This window comes from Parasteatoda tepidariorum, chromosome X1, assembly GCF_043381705.1.
Source record: "Parasteatoda tepidariorum isolate YZ-2023 chromosome X1, CAS_Ptep_4.0, whole genome shotgun sequence".
Taxonomy (NCBI): Eukaryota; Metazoa; Arthropoda; class Arachnida; order Araneae; family Theridiidae; genus Parasteatoda; species Parasteatoda tepidariorum.
This window is the reverse complement of record NC_092214.1, coordinates 27609469-27628173: the sequence shown is the minus strand read 5'-3', so window position 1 is coordinate 27628173 and position 18705 is coordinate 27609469. Positions and strand designations below refer to the sequence as shown.

The 18705-nt window shown below is 27.2% G+C and overlaps 1 protein-coding gene across 2 annotated transcripts in view; it reads right to left on the bottom strand.

Annotated features, from left to right (window-relative positions):
• Positions 1-18705, bottom strand: part of LOC107446665 (intraflagellar transport protein Oseg4) — a 45912-nt gene that overhangs the window by 19119 nt on the left and 8088 nt on the right. For both annotated transcript variants that reach the window (XM_016061365.3, XM_043043946.2), the window contains exons 4-18: positions 17641-17733; positions 16591-16692; positions 14661-14740; positions 14223-14303; positions 12021-12177; positions 9773-9921; positions 8269-8391; positions 8054-8149; positions 7871-7963; positions 7375-7574; positions 6376-6433; positions 2921-2974; positions 1156-1271; positions 537-996; positions 18-86 (exon numbers count right to left, since the gene is read on the bottom strand). In XM_016061365.3, coding sequence (XP_015916851.1) covers positions 18-86; positions 537-996; positions 1156-1271; positions 2921-2974; positions 6376-6433; positions 7375-7574; positions 7871-7963; positions 8054-8149; positions 8269-8391; positions 9773-9921; positions 12021-12177; positions 14223-14303; positions 14661-14740; positions 16591-16692; positions 17641-17733 — 1931 coding nt within the window. The remainder of the gene's footprint in view (positions 1-17; positions 87-536; positions 997-1155; positions 1272-2920; positions 2975-6375; positions 6434-7374; positions 7575-7870; positions 7964-8053; positions 8150-8268; positions 8392-9772; positions 9922-12020; positions 12178-14222; positions 14304-14660; positions 14741-16590; positions 16693-17640; positions 17734-18705) is intronic.

The window sequence follows — 18705 nt, the reverse complement described above, 5'->3', positions numbered from 1 at the left end:
TAGAAGAAAAAGCTTACTTCAGGTTCTGTTCCTCGATAAATGTACATTCTCATTTTATCCATAATTGCACACATTTGTCCATCATCCTGTGAAAAAAAGAATAAAGTAAAATAATTCTTTGTATTATTCATTTATGGATTATAAGAAACCACTGATTCAAAAAATAAAAATATTTTACATTCTTATTTTAAATATTACTATACATTAAAATTTCTTCATATACTTCAGAGCACAAATTTGTTTCTCATCTTTCAAAGCTAAAGATGGAGAATGTTTTGTTACATCTTTTTTACTCTCAATATCATAAGCTTTCTTCTATAATTATTAAAGCCACTGGAATAAACTTACTTCTGATAAAAGCTTTAAAAATATAGAAGCTATAAAATTTATAAAAAAAGCAATTATAATTCTTGCTAAGTGGTAGTAATCACTTATTTTTTTGCAGAAATGAGCAAAATTTTTTAAAAAAGGCAAAACTATAAAATCTCTTCTCCAGCTATAATTGAATAACAAAAAGGAATTCCAAATATACTTACAGATGCCCACAAAATATCCCAAGCACATTTGCGATCAAATTCTATAGGCTTCGAAGAAACAGTAGTTGCATCACTTCTTGAATTGAAGTTGGATTTTTCACCAAATCCTGATAAAGAATCAGAAACAGTTTTTGAACTCCTCCACTTTTGTTGTTGAAAACCTCCAAAACTCTCACTTTCTTCATTATCTATCATAATTCCATTTGGCTCCAGAGAATTAGAGAGTGAAAATTTTCCTGATTTCATTGAATTGAAATTTGCTTTTGATCTAGATATTCTGGAATCAGATGTTTCATCAATTATGCCAGATTCAGTAGTTTTTTGAAATGGTTGTTTAGAATCAAAGGAAGATCTCTTAATACTTAGAGGGTTTGAATCAGAGTGGTTTTTTGATGAATTCCAATAATCTGAAATAGCATGGAAGGTAATTTCTCCAAAGACATTGATACAAGCCATCACACTGCAAAAATAAATAAACAAAAGATTAATGTAAACAACATGCTTATATTATTATTTTCCTCGTTTACTGAACTTAACTGCATATTCCAGATAATATTACTTCAATATGCATAGTATAATTGTATTTATTCATATTTATTCATATTAGAAACATACTTACTCAGAGACACAATTTAAAGCAATTTTTGAAGGCACACCAGGATGAGTACTCTGAATCAAAGAATAAAAACTCACTTGTGGCAAAGAATATAGATAAAATCGTGCAAGAGAATCTCCCTGAAAAACATACCCAATGAGGATTTGGTTAAAAAATGTTTCTTATAAAAACAATAGAACAGATGCATGGAATTCTTTTATCACTAAACTTAGAAACATTTTATCACTAAATATATTTAAATTACATTGAATATAGTTTCATAAAAATAAATTAAGTTTATTCTAACAATTTGTATGTAAGCATGATTTCCAATGTTTTTGAACAGGTAATCAGCAAATCCAGAATTTTTCGTTCATATTTTCTAAATATTAATGATATGAAGTAATAACTTTGTAAATAAAAAAAAGACTTAGTTAATAAATGAGTAGCAAATAAAACATTATTTCAAAATAAAACATATTTAAATAACAAATATAAGTTTATTAAACGTAACAGATTATAGCCCATCATTGTTGTCTTTCTCATGACTGCAATTACAGTCTCTCTGCTTTTAACATTGCGTGTAATGTATCATAGTCTTTTGCCTCCTAAGTGTTAACAATGGCAAACCTATAAAGATGTTAGACATAAAAATACACCCCGATTTAAAATCCTTTCAAAGGCCAAAAGAATATGAATATATTTTATTAAAAAATCAATACATTTTCTAATAAGCATTAAATTAAAAAATAAATTTTTAATAAAACTTATTTATTTGTAGTAATTATGTTCAAATAAATAAATTTTAAAATTGTGTTCAAACATCTTTAATTTATGAGTTACTTAAATAGGACATGAGGAAAATGTTGATCATAAAACAACATTATCTATTTTAAGCACTTTTATCTTAAGTACCTATATATAGGCAAATTTAAAATTTAGTTTGGCATGTATTTTTTTGATTGCTATATTCAAGATAATAAAAAGAAGGCATACAAGTTCAGAGAAAATTAATTTTTATACCAGTTAGTGCATTTTATTACACTTGAAAATTAAGTAGTATATAGATATGAATTTTAAATCATAAAGCTTGTTAGTTTAAAGGTTTATAATTATTTCACTTAAGGCAGTGCTTCCCAACATTTTTATCACCATGGACCAGTCAACGTTTGATAATTTTACTGCAGCCCACAGAGGTTAGCATCATTTATTGTTTATATTTTGGATTGTTCTAATTTAATAATTTTAATTTAATTGTATTTAAACATGCCTTCTAAATAAATTACAATTACATGCATGGCATTGGTGCGGCTTTAAGTGACGCTTCTCAGCTCCCAGTTAACCTCTCGTTCATGGAAATTCATGGAAAGTAATACAAAACTGAGGGAAAATACAGCACAGTAAATAAAATGGGAATAATTTAAAGTTTTGTGGATGGCCTGGTACCATTTGATCCAAGGACCAGTTTCAGTTCGCAGCTGAGAGGTTGGAGATCACTGACTTAAAATACTGAGATTAAATATAATGCTTCATACTAAAGGTTATAAGATAAAATATAAGCATTGCTAGAAGCAAAAACTCAAACTGGAATGCTCGTAGCAGAAAGATTCTTTTCTTCGATTTGACATAATTGATTATGCTGTTAGTCTGTAATTGCCTAATTTTTCTACTTTTTGCTATAACCCTGCTTTATAGCTCTGCTGAAATCAAAGTTATAATAGGATAGAATATTAGAAATTTTAATATAAAATTTTAAAGAAACTAAACAACACAATTTAAAAAAGCTTACCAGTAATAAAACAGAATCACTGCAAGTGATACAACAAATTGGTTTCAGGAGGTTCTGAAAAAAATAAATTTTAAGTATATAAACATATATAGCAGCCCTCAAAACAGATGAAAATTTTTATAATAATAATAAGCATAATAATAATGATAACAAGCATAAAAATGAAACTAAATAGTAACATAATTTTAAACTTTAATAGAAATTTTACAGTGCACTTCGAATAAATTTTAATAAATAAGAAAACAATAACATATTTCCAGCCTTATTAAGGGGAAACAATTTGTTATGCTAAAATATAATAAGAGAAGTAAAGAAAAAGCACTGTGTCTGTAAAAATAAGCTATCTTTACTTACGTAACTTTTTTGTAACAAGATTTATACAAATGGCTAAAGAATTTTTTGGGATACCTAAAATTGTTAAAATATTGACGATTAGGTGAAATTAAACTAGTATAATCTGAAATGTAAAACTAGTTTTTATTTTCAATTCTCATATACTGAGCTGAGATAACTTGTGAAATATGCTAATTTTACACTTCCACAAAATGCTTATAGCATAGAATTGATTAACATAGAATTATTAAACAAAATTTTTCAAAAAAGCAGACAAAAGGTTTTGCAATTGAAATACTGACACAAATATTAAACAAAAAAAAAAAACATATTTTTTCAGGTTCGTGAAAATCCCATTTTCTTATAAGTAAGCTAAGCTATATGTATACAAAGATAAAATGAAAAATAAGAAAAAAAATGTCTTATTCAAAACAAGCAACATCAATATAGTTAGAATCAATTATCTTCCTGATTTGTCTTAAACTCCAAACAGTTTGTTACTTTATTCCAACATGCATTAACATGTTTGTAGTAATTTGTACTATATTTCATTTTTTTTAGTTAGCAGTGTTTCTAACAGATGGCTCTAATAATCTAGAAAAGATAAGATCATAAAACATGAGTAAAAGGATATCAAGATCAAGTGTGACCCTTTTTCTTTTGCACAGAGAAAAGCATAATTCAGATAAAATAAAAGAAAACTGTTAAAAAATTAAGTAAAAGAATACAAAATATTTAATTTTATAATAACAGAACTTTCCTTGAAAAAAAAACACGCAAAGCAGCAGAAATTTTCAAAAGAAAGAATAATTGAAGCAATAAAGAAAACAATGGAAATAAAAATATGGCCACTGAAGCCGACGTCTTCAGGGGGTACCAGCTCCGGAAGCCATAGAACAAAACCTTTTCTATTGAGAGAGAGCCAGACAAATGTCAAAATTTGCTCCCCGAAGGTTTTGCAAAAGTCCAGGAAAAATACAAGAAATGCATAATATGAAGGAGGATTCAGGATGCCATATATGTTGAGATGGTGGAATATTAAGGTGAGGGTGGAAGTTAGTATATTGTATACTGGTCCAATTGAAGATTGATGCTGAAATCAGGAGATGATGAAAATAATACTTGAACTGGATCAGAATTAATAAGCTTTTATTTTATATATTTGCAGAGCTCGAGGTACAATATATAAATATAATTCAAAGGAATTTTAGTTGAATAAGTTTTGCATACCAATATTAATAAGGACAGGCCATGGGAGACAATTCCCCCACGANTAGCCACAATATATTTAAAAGTACGTGTATTTTGTTCCCAACGGACACAGAAGCATGGGTAGGACATCCAAAATTGGCGATTTAATAAATTATAACATAGCCAAAACTAAGCCAACCAGCATATCAATATTGGGTTTAAAATAATACCTTGGCGATCACGAGTCGCCAACAAATTTATGAGAATTATTACAACCATGCAACTGAAAAATTTCTGCGGTTAGAAATTAGAATAAGAAGTTATAAATAGATTTCTGTTTTCGATTAGAGGCGACAGTGAATTAATAAGTCTGCATTAGTAATGAAATAAAAAGTATCCTTTATATTGATCTATAAGAGAAGAATAAAATATTTTATGTTCGTTTCAAAAGATTAAGTCTTTGATTCATTTTAAATATGATTTCATTAATAAAAAATAAGCTAAGTAATGAAAAATAAATATGTAATGCCAATTGTGGCATCACACATAAAATCAAATCAGAAGAGAAATTTCAAACAAAATCTTGAGAATATAATGCAAAAATGAAAATACAAAAACTCACAGAAAACTGGTCAAACAGAAATTTTTTGAAACTAACTCAATGTAAAAGAAACATTTGAAATAAAAGAAAACAACGCCCTCTTTTAAAATGAGCAGTAGAAGAAAATTATTTTTTTTTGTCACTTATCTAGAGGACTTATAAAATTATAAAGACTCATTAGACTTATAAAATTTATTATCTAGAGGAACAAATTAAAAAAATGACAACAATTTTTACAATATTAACTGATGTATTATGAAAAGCTTAATTGTAACCAAACACATAAAAGAACACTAACTTAAAAATTTAAACATTTTTATAACAATAATTATATTAAACCAAATTATGCTTGTCTTAAGATTTAAATTTTTCAAAGGCAACAGTTTCATAAGTGAAAAGTGAGTGACACAGCATTTTTCGTAATAAATAAAAAAGGTAACAGCATACTTCATACATTGCTTCAATCAGGCATGATAATATAAGCGCTCATAGTCAGTTTAAAACTCAATTTTTTTAAAAGATGAAAATTACTCGCCAGTCTTAAATATTTGATCACCGATGGCAAGCTGGTGAGAGAAAATTTTGAGGCACATATAATATGCAAAAATGCATGGAAATTATTACGGCTAAAATAATTTTGTGGATTGAAAATACAAGTAAGTCATGTTTTTGATCATATGAGTCTTTATTACATTCCATTAAAATAAAATCTGCTTTTTTCAATTACACAAATTGTTTAAGTTCAGAAAGATTTAGAAAAGAATAAATTTATATAAAGATTATTTAAAAAAATTTATTTAAATGAAAACTTTATTTAAATGATTTTTCATTGAGCATAGCACATTTTGTTGTTGCAAGTAGTTAATAACAAATAATTATTAAATTTGAAATTTAAATTTGACTTAGCCATCTTGTACTAACATAATACCATTTGCACAAACACAAAAGATATGTCAAGAACAAATAATTGCTTTATGATCTTGTATTTTTAATCTCTTACTACAAATGTTGAAATAGTGTTTAAAATAATGCAAGAAGCTTCACTTAATTATGGTTGGTCATTTTTGCAATATTTAAAATCTAATACAAAAAATATTTCTTAAAATCAATGATATATATAAAAAAAGGTATTTTAATACAATCATTGGTTTTTAAATCTCGTAGAAAAAATTATATAGATTAAATAATGGTGAACTAAAAGTTGCGAAAAAACAATTGAAAGTTAATAGGGAACAAAAACACTAAATTTGAACTAAAATTTTTTAGGCTATAAAATATTACCTAGTTTAAGATAAGTATCTGTGAATAAACAGTAAAGAAATAATCTTACATTTCTGAGATTATCACCAGAGTATTGCTCAATATTTGGTAGGTCGTAAACAGTGCATCTGTAATTAAATAATCAACTCATTAACATAAATTACATCTTATCCTTGTTTGTCTGCATCTAGCTACTAAACATAATAAACAAGTAATATTTAACAACTTTCTTAATTAAAAGTTATAGTTGATGCAGCATTGCTAAAATAATTATTAATTTTTTCCTCCAAATCTTTCACAGATATTGGCAATCAAGGAAATTTTTATCATAAACAAACAATTACTGATTAATTAAAAAAGAGTAGTGTATAAATATCACATTTAATAGGAATAATAAAGTAAGATTAAGATAGCTAAATACCACCAAAAGAGAAAATATCTTCAGAATTTTTCGTAACAAGAGTGATTTCAAATATAAAGAAACAAATAGTACAATAAAAAAACATAACTAGAGCTTTGGAATGCATAGGATAAATTGGAATGCACTTTTTAAAAGGATTTAAACATTTAGTGGTGGAACAAGCACTGTAGAGATTACATAAGAAATATGGTATTAAAAAGACTAAGAGTTAAATACTCAAATGGTTATTTTTTCTTTTTTGCACTTTTGAAATTAATAAAGTAGACTAATAAACATTTAAAATCTTTATTAAAACATTAACAAAGAAATTTTCAAAACAAAAAAATTATGATTTTATTCAACTATACAGTTTTGAATTTAAGTAAATTTAAACAATTATTAAGCCAAAATATAAAGTCTTAAATAATCTAGCATTACATACTGATATATAAACATTTATAATAGACAATTTATTTTAATAAAAAGCATAAACTTCTTATAATATATTTATAAGAAACTCTTTTGTAAAAACTGTTTGATGATTTCTGTATTGCAATGAAATATATAATACATTTTAGAATACAAGTTTTAAATATGTGCAATAGTAAAAATTAGGCCAACATATAAATTTTGTTCTTCTGGTATTAACAAGTGGTACAAGAAATTTACCTTTCTTCAGATAATCCAGGTTTTTCACTGGAGAATTGCATCAGAGATTTGCTCTTTGGTGAGTGGAAGTGAAATTTACAGAAGCAATTGCGAGAAGCTGCAAACACGTCAGACCCATTCATGCAAAGAAAAGATGGTTCTAAACTAACATTACACAAATCAATGGGTGAGCCAATTGCATTGCACACAATCAGAGAATACTGAAATAATAAGCAAATATTATAAATATTATTTCCAATAAACAAAGTTTAGGAAGCAAAATTTAGAATATAGATCAAAGAAGCATAAATTAAGTATATAGGTCAAGAAAACAAAAATTTAGCAACAAGCTTAAGCACAATATTTCATATGGAGTCAACATCCGATGATGAGAATGTTAAGGTTTCAAGAAGGCATGAAACTATATCACTTAGTCAATGTTGTTAAGTTGATGAATACTTTGAAAAAAAAAAAGATATTGACAAATTATAAACTTAATGACAAATAGAGCACTTACTTCTTTTGATAAATCATCACTTCGAGTGGCAATACAGCAGAAGTCAGAATGGGATGTTAATGCAAAGAGATTTTTCACCAGTTTAATATGTTTCTAAGAAAAGACGTGAAGTTATAAAAATATTTTGTAAATAAAAAGGTTTTAACTTTAAAAGAGTAAAAGGAATATATCTAGAAAACTAACTTCTTTTGTGTTGGAGTTCCAAAACATAATTGTTGTTTCTTTACGATCTAATGACTTACTGAATGCATAGGCCAATGTATTGGAAAAATAGCACCACTAAAAAGCATTAATCATAAACAATTAAAAGCTATAATGAGGTTTTAATTAAAATAATTCATATATACAAATAAATAATATTCATTATAATAAGGACAACTGAATTAAGTAGTGTTAACCTTATAATATGGTCTCACTGTAGCAAAAAATATGTAGCAGTCAACAGCAAGAGCGATTCTCTGACCATCGCCTTCCCAAGAGAGTCCACAAATATTACCTCCAAACCGAAGAATGTGAAGAACCTGTTAAGAACAACAAAACATCAGGTAATTAAGTTTGAAATTGCAGAAAAGTACACTTATATACCTCATAAATAGTCACTCGCTGAATTTAATGCTTTTTGGTATATTGTGAAGCATGTTCAATGTGTAGAGAAACTTCTCGAGGAGACCATCCTTCTTTTTGCAAAAAATGTGTTCGTTAAGAGATATAAAGAGTAAATAGACATTGCATGTTATTTTTTCATTTCGTGATGTAGCAAACTGAACTGTTAACCAACTTCATAGCCAAAAGGTAAACAAAACTGGTCCCCCAAGGTTTGGAACAGGTCTATAAAGGAAAGCATCATATTTAGGGGCACAGTAGCAGATGTTCTTATTCATACACACCTCCCCTCTCGTTCCCTACTGAGGTTGGGGATGAGAAGGAAAATTTTCGTTTTCTATTTATGGTTGGTTTGCTACTGTATTTTTGCACTATTTATAAACAGTACTGTGCCATTTAAGATATTTATTTGAGAATTTCTTTACATCACCTTTGTTGATTAAATCTGCTAACTTTGTCCTTCACACATTGTCTATTTTTACAAAATATAAAATATTTCAGTTGTTATAACTTAATAGAATTCCTAGTGAAGATAATTGTTTACCTATTCATTAATATGGACAAAAATTTAATAATACTGAAAATCCCAAACTTTGGAAAGTGACAGTTTGTGAGGTTCTTTTGTAAGAGTGAAAGCTGTTTGGACTCAGATTTTATATGTTTCACAAAATGAAATTCTTTGACTCATAAATGTAATATTGTATTGTCTAAAATGTATAGAGCCTCTGGAATTGTTCAACAATAGGTTTATAATAATTTTAAAGTAATAACTGACATTATTCTGCCAATGCTATAATCTCACTTCTATAGAACTGTTGTGTTTAATAGCAATATAATTATGATGCAAGGTGTCATCAGTCTCTTTTCAAATAAACTAAATTCTGCTCAGCAATTTTGAAGAGATTAAAATAAATAGTAGGCTAAAGGTAACAGATCTGGTCTACAACAAGGAGATACTAATACCATCCAGAGAAGTTCTCTCTCTTTTGATGCGTCAATAAAGATAAATGCTGTGAGATAATAAATTGTCTGATTTTAAGAAAAGCAGCCTTTTTTACACATCTACAAGCCACAAAGGACAGCTGTCAAACAGTGTTGAACTTTCTCCATTGTGAATCATCAAGACTGAGATTTATAACAAGAAAACTATGTCGTGCACGAAAGGCTCAATATTTTTAGACAATTCTTTAAATTGATAAATTTCTTAAATTCTCTTCCCAAACCAAACCAAACCATATGTTTGATCACATTCACTGCTTTAACAAAACAAATAAACATATAAAATAAATGTAACTGTACCTCACCAAATGGGTTTATGAATTTAACTTCATGAGATTTTTCATCTGGGGAAGATATTTTTTCTCTCTTACCCGCTACAGCTATAATACTACCGCTGAAATTCCATTCCAAAGATGTAATTATTAAACCAGTATCAATTACACAAGCACCTGTTAAAAAATAATTAAAAACTGACACAAAAGACTTTAAGAAAATAATTTTGAAAACTAGATAAAAAAGAAATTAAGAATCCTTAGAAGAAAATAATTTTTTAAAATAAATTTCCTACTTTAAATATCAGCTTGGATTAGAGGTGCACAACCTTTTTGAGTGAAGCAGACATGATTGACTAATGAAGGGCCACATGCCAAAGTATTTTGACAGAATTGTTATATAAACATCATTGTTCTAGGCACTAAATTCTTTTTGTCAGTTAACCTTGTAATATGCATGCATAAAATTAAATACTTTTAAATGTTTAAAATTAGAAACTGCAAAACTGATTACTTAGGAAAAAAACAAAATCAGAAAGTCAGAATCAATTTATCAGAAAAGGTTCAGATAAATTGAAATAATTTAACACAATGGGAAAATTCATGTTTTCTTTTATCATATTACATAGTCCCTTTAAACATCGTCAAAAAATTTGTTCATAGAATTAAATTTCTAAAAAAATAAATATTCTAGTTATTAAAATAAATGTAAGTTAAATATTTTGATTTAATGAAAGTTTATAGCGTTAAAAATGATTAAATTAAAACAAAACCCCTTCAGCGGAAAATAAGATTCAACATTTAGTAGGGATTGTACTTCAACTTTAAAGCATTTTTCTATATTTTAAATTAATTATAAGAGGAAGGGGCTGAGAGAGAGAGAAGAAAAAGAAAGAAAGAAAACATTAATTTTGAAGGAATTATTTCACTTAACAATAAAAAACTATTAAGATACTTGTTTACAACTCTTTATGGACCAATACTTTTTTAACATGACACTTACTATTTACAATTAATACACATATATATTAACAATTAATTAAAATTTACATTACTTTATAAAACTTATCTCGATAAAATTTTTTACAGTTAAAATTTAACGATATACAAATAATTTCTCAGCATATAATCAAAAATCATATAAAATTGTCCAAGTAGGTAGAAAATGGTTTAAAAAATTTCTTAATGGTTATCCTGCAATTTTCGAATATTGTGATAATTTTATCTATTTAATCATGTGATGATAGCTTTTTTGAGTCATTAAATGAAAATGTAATGATTTTGTTGAAAGTACAGACAGTTCAAAACTACAGACTGCTCTGTAGTTTTGAACATGCCAAGTTCATTCAGGAAAACAGTCTTTCCACAGAAGCTGTCATTGTGGGTAGTGTTGAACTTAAGGCAAATAACTTAATCAGTTTTTGAATCTGTTCCAGACGGTGTTCTTCCATTTTTGATTTTTAAATCGTGTTAATACGAATCAAGATTGTGTAGTTTTCAAATTGCGAGAAGACTAACAACGTATGATTTTTAAAACGTGTGAATATCAATGACAATATATGGTTTTTAAATCCTGTGAATATGAATAGCAGTGTATGATTTTTGAATTGCAAGAAGAGTAACAACGTATGATTTTTTAATTCCAGAACGGGAATCGCGATATGTGATTTCAAATCTCGTGAATACGAATCGCAAAGGATGATTTTTAAATCTCGTTAATATGAAATGAGATGAGTACTTTTAAGTGACTACGTGAAAATGGGTAGCAATAACTACCAAAAAGTCATTGGATTTACGATGAAATCGGTACACATGGAGAATTTTAAAAGCGATAACTAAAATTTGAAAGTCATGTATCGTAATAATGACATATAAAAATTAGTCGGATTTTCAAAACTATGCATAAGTCCGTAGCGTAAGCCATAGAAAAACGACATTGATTGAGATTGGGTGCGCCTAAAACTTAAATGCGTAAATTACATATTTCCTAATTTTTAACAGGTTGTGCACCTCTAGCTTAGACATAATAACAAACTATGATTAACACTAATCAAATTCAATGTTGTTAGAAATATTGGAAGACAGTTGTATTATATGTTACAAACTTGAAACTAAACTGACCAGCATTATAGAAAATCCATTTTTAGTCAGTTTGCAACAACAGAAGTACTTACATGTCATATTAAAGACAGAAATTTCTAATACAAACATACTATTTGGTGATGATTAATCTTACGTTAAAAATTCCTATACTTTAAAATCAAATCATTGTTTACCGCTATCATTTTCATTTTTCATCAACTGAATATGGCCACTTTCGAAGACTACTGCTAATGATGGAATGTCTGGATCTTTTTGTTTCTTAAACCAGCTTATCATCATCAAATCATCTTTCTTTTTATTATCAGCTAATGTTGAGATTGGAATTTTACCCTAAGAATAAAATAATAAATGATCAAGCATTTTTGCATCATTTAAACATATTTTTTGAGAATTAAAAATTAAAACATTTAAGCACTAATATTTTTCATTTCGCTATAGATATTTTTTTTTTATAAGGGACCAACCATGCAATGAGTATATTGAGTTAAAACTAAATAATATATAATAAAATGTTGAATGTAAATTTAGATTAAATTATGTTAGCATTTTTAACCATAAAGTAGATAGTATAAAAAAAATTACTCAAAATATGAAAGAGAAATATAAAAAGGATTCAGAAAGTATTTTACAATTTATTGGAAAACAATAAAAACAAAATATTTTTCAAACAAAGATAGCCAGTGCAAAAACAAATAAATAAAAAAAATTAATAAAGTACATAAAATCTTTAAGTATCTAGAAACAAATTATATAGTAAAATTTAAAATTAGTGGTTCTACAAATGTTGTGATTTCTTTTTAGTTGCACTATGAAACACTATGTTTCACAGATTTTTTTTTAAAAATTTCAGATCTTGTTTTGCAATGCTTTATCATTATATAGAAAATATAAAGAATTAAACAACGAAAAAGATATAAATGACAACCGAAGCTGACGTCATCAGGGGGTACCAGCTCTGTAAGTCATTAAAACACAAAACCTTTTCTATCAAGAGAGTATGACAAATATCTAAGTTGCTCTCTCTGTACCCAAATGGATTTGCCAAAAGTCCAGGAAGAGAAAATAAAGAATACAAAACACAAAGACAAATACAAAAGTATAATACCTAAATTAATACAAAAGGAAACAATGTTCAAAAACTTACTTAAAAATAATAAATCCCAAAACCAAAGAACACAACATACTACAAAACCTCAACTAAACTGAATTAATGAAAAGACAATGCCCGCTAATCTAATGCACAGAAGGGAGAAAAAAAGAAAAAGAGCAAGAAAACAGTTGCCATCATTAGTAGAAATGTTTAACTGGGCCAAATCAATTAAGACTCGATCTTGCCCTATTAAAAGAAAACTAATAATTTTTAATCATTTCTCTAATTTTAAATTGAATAATGCAGGAAAACCATTACGATCCAAATTTTTAAAAAAATTACATGCTGCCTCTTGAAAATTTTCAACATTATTGCTAATTTTATTAATTCTAGACAATTGAGAAAAAACCAAATTTTTTAATATTTTACTGCACAAATTGGCATCAAAATTTCGGAAAAAAATAACCTTAAACTTAAAAGCCTTCTTTTTATCATAAACACCAATTTTAATTTGATAATTATCAGTATCAATTTTGAAATCTAAATATTCATTAGTCCTCTTCAAAACCAAATCTTTACGACAAATATTAAAAATAAAATCATAATTAACACAATTAAATGATCAATATATCTAAAAGCATTAAAATCAAGACACTTAGCTTCAAAAAAATGTAAAAAAATATTAGCCAAAGCGCTAGAAAAAGAATTACAATGCAGAATCCTTATTTTTTGTTAAAAATCAAGGCCATTAAAAAGTACATTGTCAAAAAAGATTAAATTTACAAATATCTATCCAATATAATTTATCAACATTTTCATTAATTAAATATTTATCATAAATGCAGCTACAAATATCAAGTATTTGAGCATGATGTATACTGGTATATAGACTTTCAAAGTCAAATGTATTAATATTAAAAACTAAACTCAGTGGCGCGACAGCCCAAAGAGGGCCAAGGCCTACTGTGCCTCAGTTTTCTTGACCTAGGGCTCTGGGGTTCAGAAGCAGCTGTTCCGGTTAGGTGGTCAGCCGAACGCGAAATCCCCTGTGTTTTAGTTCCCAAGCCAGCTTTGAACTCATTCATCGACCCACTGAAGGAATGAAAGGTTGAGTCAACCTTGCCCAGCCCGAGGATCGAACCCAGAACCTGTGGCACAGGAGCGTGAAGCGCTACCACTCAGCCACCGGGCGATTAATATTAAAAACCTCATTTCTTCAATAAAATTCAAAACATCAATGTTACTATTAATAACATACACGTTTTTATACTTGGCTTAAACTTACCACAAAAGCTCCTCCAAACTCATAGATGTGAACTTCACCATTATTACAACCAAGTAGTAGAAGGCGACCGTCAGGAGACCACTACATGAAAAATACTTGAAATGTTTGAACATGGAAATATTTAAATAAATATGAAGTTTCAGTAAAATAAGTTAGAATAAAACCTCCTTCTAGGATATGGTAAAAAGGTTTATATGCTATGGATCACAAAAAAAGGCACAGATGAAGAAGTCAAAGATAAAATTTCTTTTACTGATTAGTATGCAATAAAGAACACTCTAGAATTGTTGTTTTCTTAATTTCATTTTCATTCATAAATTAAATTTTAAGTAATGACTATTTTTAAATTGTGCATTTAACCAAGATATAATCTAAATAATTAATACCATAAAAAATATCAGTTAAATAAATTTGGATGCAAAGTCACGAATTACACACCTCAACACAAGTTAGATTGAGTCCTTTTAATTCTTTTCCCCATATTCTGTTTCCATCAACTGATCCAACAATAACAACTCCTGCAAATAAATAGATAAAAATAAATTAAATAGTTCCCTTTTTTATGTAAAACAACATCCATAAAAATTCAAATAACTTTCATCATCAAAATTAAATTGTTTAGAGCATATTTCAGAAATTTAGAGATTATGAAACATTCTTCGAAATCATTGAAATTTCTTATGAATAAAGAAACAGAAATCTAATAATTCATATAAAGAGAAATGAGAAAAATTAATACAGACTGGATAGTTTTCATCGACTAAATTGCAATAATTGTGCCTTTCGTACCTCAAACGAGATATGTTATACATTATTTTTAATTACTTAATACCATACATAATATAAGAAATAGCATTTTCTAAATGAAAAACCTTAATAGTAAGATATCTTTATAATTATACAACTGAAAATATGTAACATAAAAATTTAGGATTAGACCAAATTTTGTAAAGCTGGCAAGCTAAAATATTAAAAAAATGATAATAAATGAAGAGTTTGATGCTAATAAATTCAATATAAAAAGGATATTTTTTTATGCAACTAATCTACAGAATGTTAATGAATGAAGTTCACCTATTCATAGCTGTCTATACTATCCATTAGGAAATGATGAAAAAGAAAATTACAAAGGTCGAAATACTTTTTTTTTTGAAAGATAATACAATGTAATGAATATTTATTGCTTGTACTTCCTTGCCCTCTTTGAGCATGAGTATCATATCTTTAAAAACATTCATAGGAATAGAATTTTTTCTCCTTTTAGAGCAAAACATCAAACATCTTATCTTTTTGTGAATTTCCTTATCAGTTTTCAAAATATATTTTAATCCTTGCTCCGCTGTGTTTTCAAAGCCTGAAATATCTACAATGCTTCAGGTGGGGGAAAATTTGATAATGCAGGATATAGTTTTCGGCTAATTGTTTTTTACTTCCTTCATCAAGAAACATTCTTAGTAAAGACTCTTCAAAATATTTTCTAACTTCAAAAACTTTTAAGAAATAGCTAAGCTAACAACTGATAAGATGAACTTTAATTGTGTATCTTTCATACATAATTTTGTAAAGCACAACCAATTCAATATAGACAATAAGAAATAAATATTTCTAAAAAAAAGTTATTTTGAAAGAAAATATTTTCAATGATATTTATAATTTCTGTTATACTTATTACAGTATGGGCCAGAGATTTTAGCACCATATTATAAAAACCATATCATAAGTTTGTGAACTGATTTTGCTCCTGTTATACTTAAAGCTTCTTTTCTAGCAAATTTCATACTTGTCTAGTTTTGATGGAAGCAGTTAATGATTTTGAGTTGTGCATACTTTCAGTTTCATTGCTACTTTAAGTAAATACATTGGTATCTATTTACCGAAATATGTACCGTTATGCTTCACTGTTTGTGCTAGTAAATTTTGATGGTCAAAGTCTAAGAAAATAGATTCTTTTTGAAGATTTTTAAATGATCTTTGACCATTAATGCAAAGGTGCACTGAAAGTTTTTAAGTCTTAATGTTAGTGAAATGTAGTAGAACATAAAATAATGGTTAGTGTCATGATTCACTCCTTTCACGAAAAGTATAGCAACTTGAAAATCAATGTTTTTTTTAAAAAAAAAAAAATTAGAGTGTATCTTCAGTTTTGATCCCTAAAGCTTCCAGAAAAAATTATTTTTTACAAAAAAATAATAAAAAAACACGTGGCAAATAGTTTAACATTAAAGAAAATATCTTGAAAATTTCAAGAAAATTAAAAATTTCAAGGATTCAAACATGCTTGATTTGCTCAATTTTTTTTAAAAAAAACTGGCTCTTAAAAATACAGTTCTTTCTTGATATAGATAATGAAAATATAGTCATAACATACCATCATCATACGTAATGCAGATTTTCATACCATCATGGTTCCAAGACATTCCTTTAACTAAAGACTTTTGCCGATTATTAACCATTTCTTCATACCAAATACCTAAACGATCAAAACTAATGCTTTAAACTGCAATTGATTTGAAATTTTTTTATAAATATGAATATTTTTAAAATTCTAAGCAAAAGTTACAAAATTAAAGGTACAAAGTCCTAAATAAGTAAACAAAAAAAAATTAAAATAGAGATATAACTATGGACTTAAAACAAAAATCTTCCAACTTTCCAATAAAAAAGACATGAATAATTTTTATACTGTGGCACGAAGTTATATTTCACAGTTTTCTAAGAATGATTAGTTTCTAAGACAATCTAAGAAGAAAACTGTACATTTTCAAGTCATAATAAGTTGAAAGGCCTTTTTTTATAGAAGATATTCGATTTATGACAAAAACTTTAACTATTTTCAAAATATTATTTTGTGCATTAATAAAATCAAAATAAATGTGTATCAATCTAGAAAAGTCAAAAACCTTGAAAAAAATTCTTAAAACTTTTAGTTTATCTGATAATATATATTAAAGTTCTAATTTTTACTTAAAAGGAAAAATATCTGATGAATAAATGCAAGCAGAATTTGAACATAGCAATATCACTGCTTTTTTGTATTTAAGAAACTATGCCTACTTGAATATATGCATAAGATCAAATAAGATTGTTAACAATATCACTGTTCCATAAGAGAACAAAAAATACTAGACATTCCAGTTACAAAGAAAAGTTAATCAAAAGCACTTTACGAATAATCAGTAATAGCAGTAACAATCAATATTTCAAAACATAATAATTAAAAATTATGAGTCTATTACTTATAAAAATAGCAGTCAGAATTGAAAACTGTGTCTTATTTCAATTATATGTATTTAATTGAGTATTTTTAAGTTTTTTTCTCCATAAAAACCTTGATTTAAATTTGAATTCAGGCATGAAAAAAAAAAGGTTCATTTACATAAACCATAAGAATTATTTTTAAATTTTTTTATTTATATACCTTTGTGTTCCATCCAAACCATAATAAATCCATTAGTGTCACATGAAGTCAATTTTTGATATGGTTCATTCCACTGAACAAATGACACTGTACCTATGAAGAAAATAAAAAAAATTAGTAGTATTCAACAATAATTTTCAACAAAACTGCTTACAATAATAAATAAATAGCTTACAGCTGATAACAAGCCTTATTATCATATTTAACTAAATTATTCTTGATTACTTGCATTAGTAAAAAACATTGTATAGAGCTGATATGAGGGAATATTGGAAAGTTATGGGTTGTTCATGTAATTAAAAATCCAGCCAAAGTAATGGAACTTTCAGTTTGTTGTTCACGAAAATCGAGAATATTCAATGTTTAAATGTTCCCCCACACTGAATAAAAAGCTAAAGAGGGTGCACAACTGGCAGGTCATCTAGAGGTTGTCTATACATGGCATTGAGTAAACGCTAAAGAATTCTATTTATTAAATTGTTTTACCACATAATTTTTTTTATAGTGATAACTATAAGCAGAGTCTTTCAATTTCAGTAAACAGTCACCCCAACTTTCGTTTCTTTTGATTTATGACGAATAAAAAACATGTTGAAAAACTTTTGATGTAATGATCAGATCTTCATGTTCTAGGGCTCAATCTTAATGGTTTATGGGAATGACCTCAAATATGCTAATTAATAAGTGTAGACAATATTTTAAGTTACGACATCAGACACAAAAACATAAACGTACTTTCTTTGAATAAACATATCTTTTTTCCCAACAGAATCAGATTTCTGACCCCCAAAGTATAGGTAGGTGCAATCTGGGAAATATGATCACCCTAGTTTGGCCAAGAGAGTGATTCAAAATTGGGACCCCTTAGTGTTAATTTTACTTTTTGTGTATTTCGTCCTACCTAGAGAAATTTTTAAGCAAGTTAAAAAACTTTTGCAGACAATTATAAAACTCATTTGTCCAAAGATAATTCCATGCAAAAAATAAATTTTAGTAAATATTTATTATTTTTTCTTATTTCATTTAATAATAGTCAAAAAAATTTCCGAATTTTTTTCAAGTAAC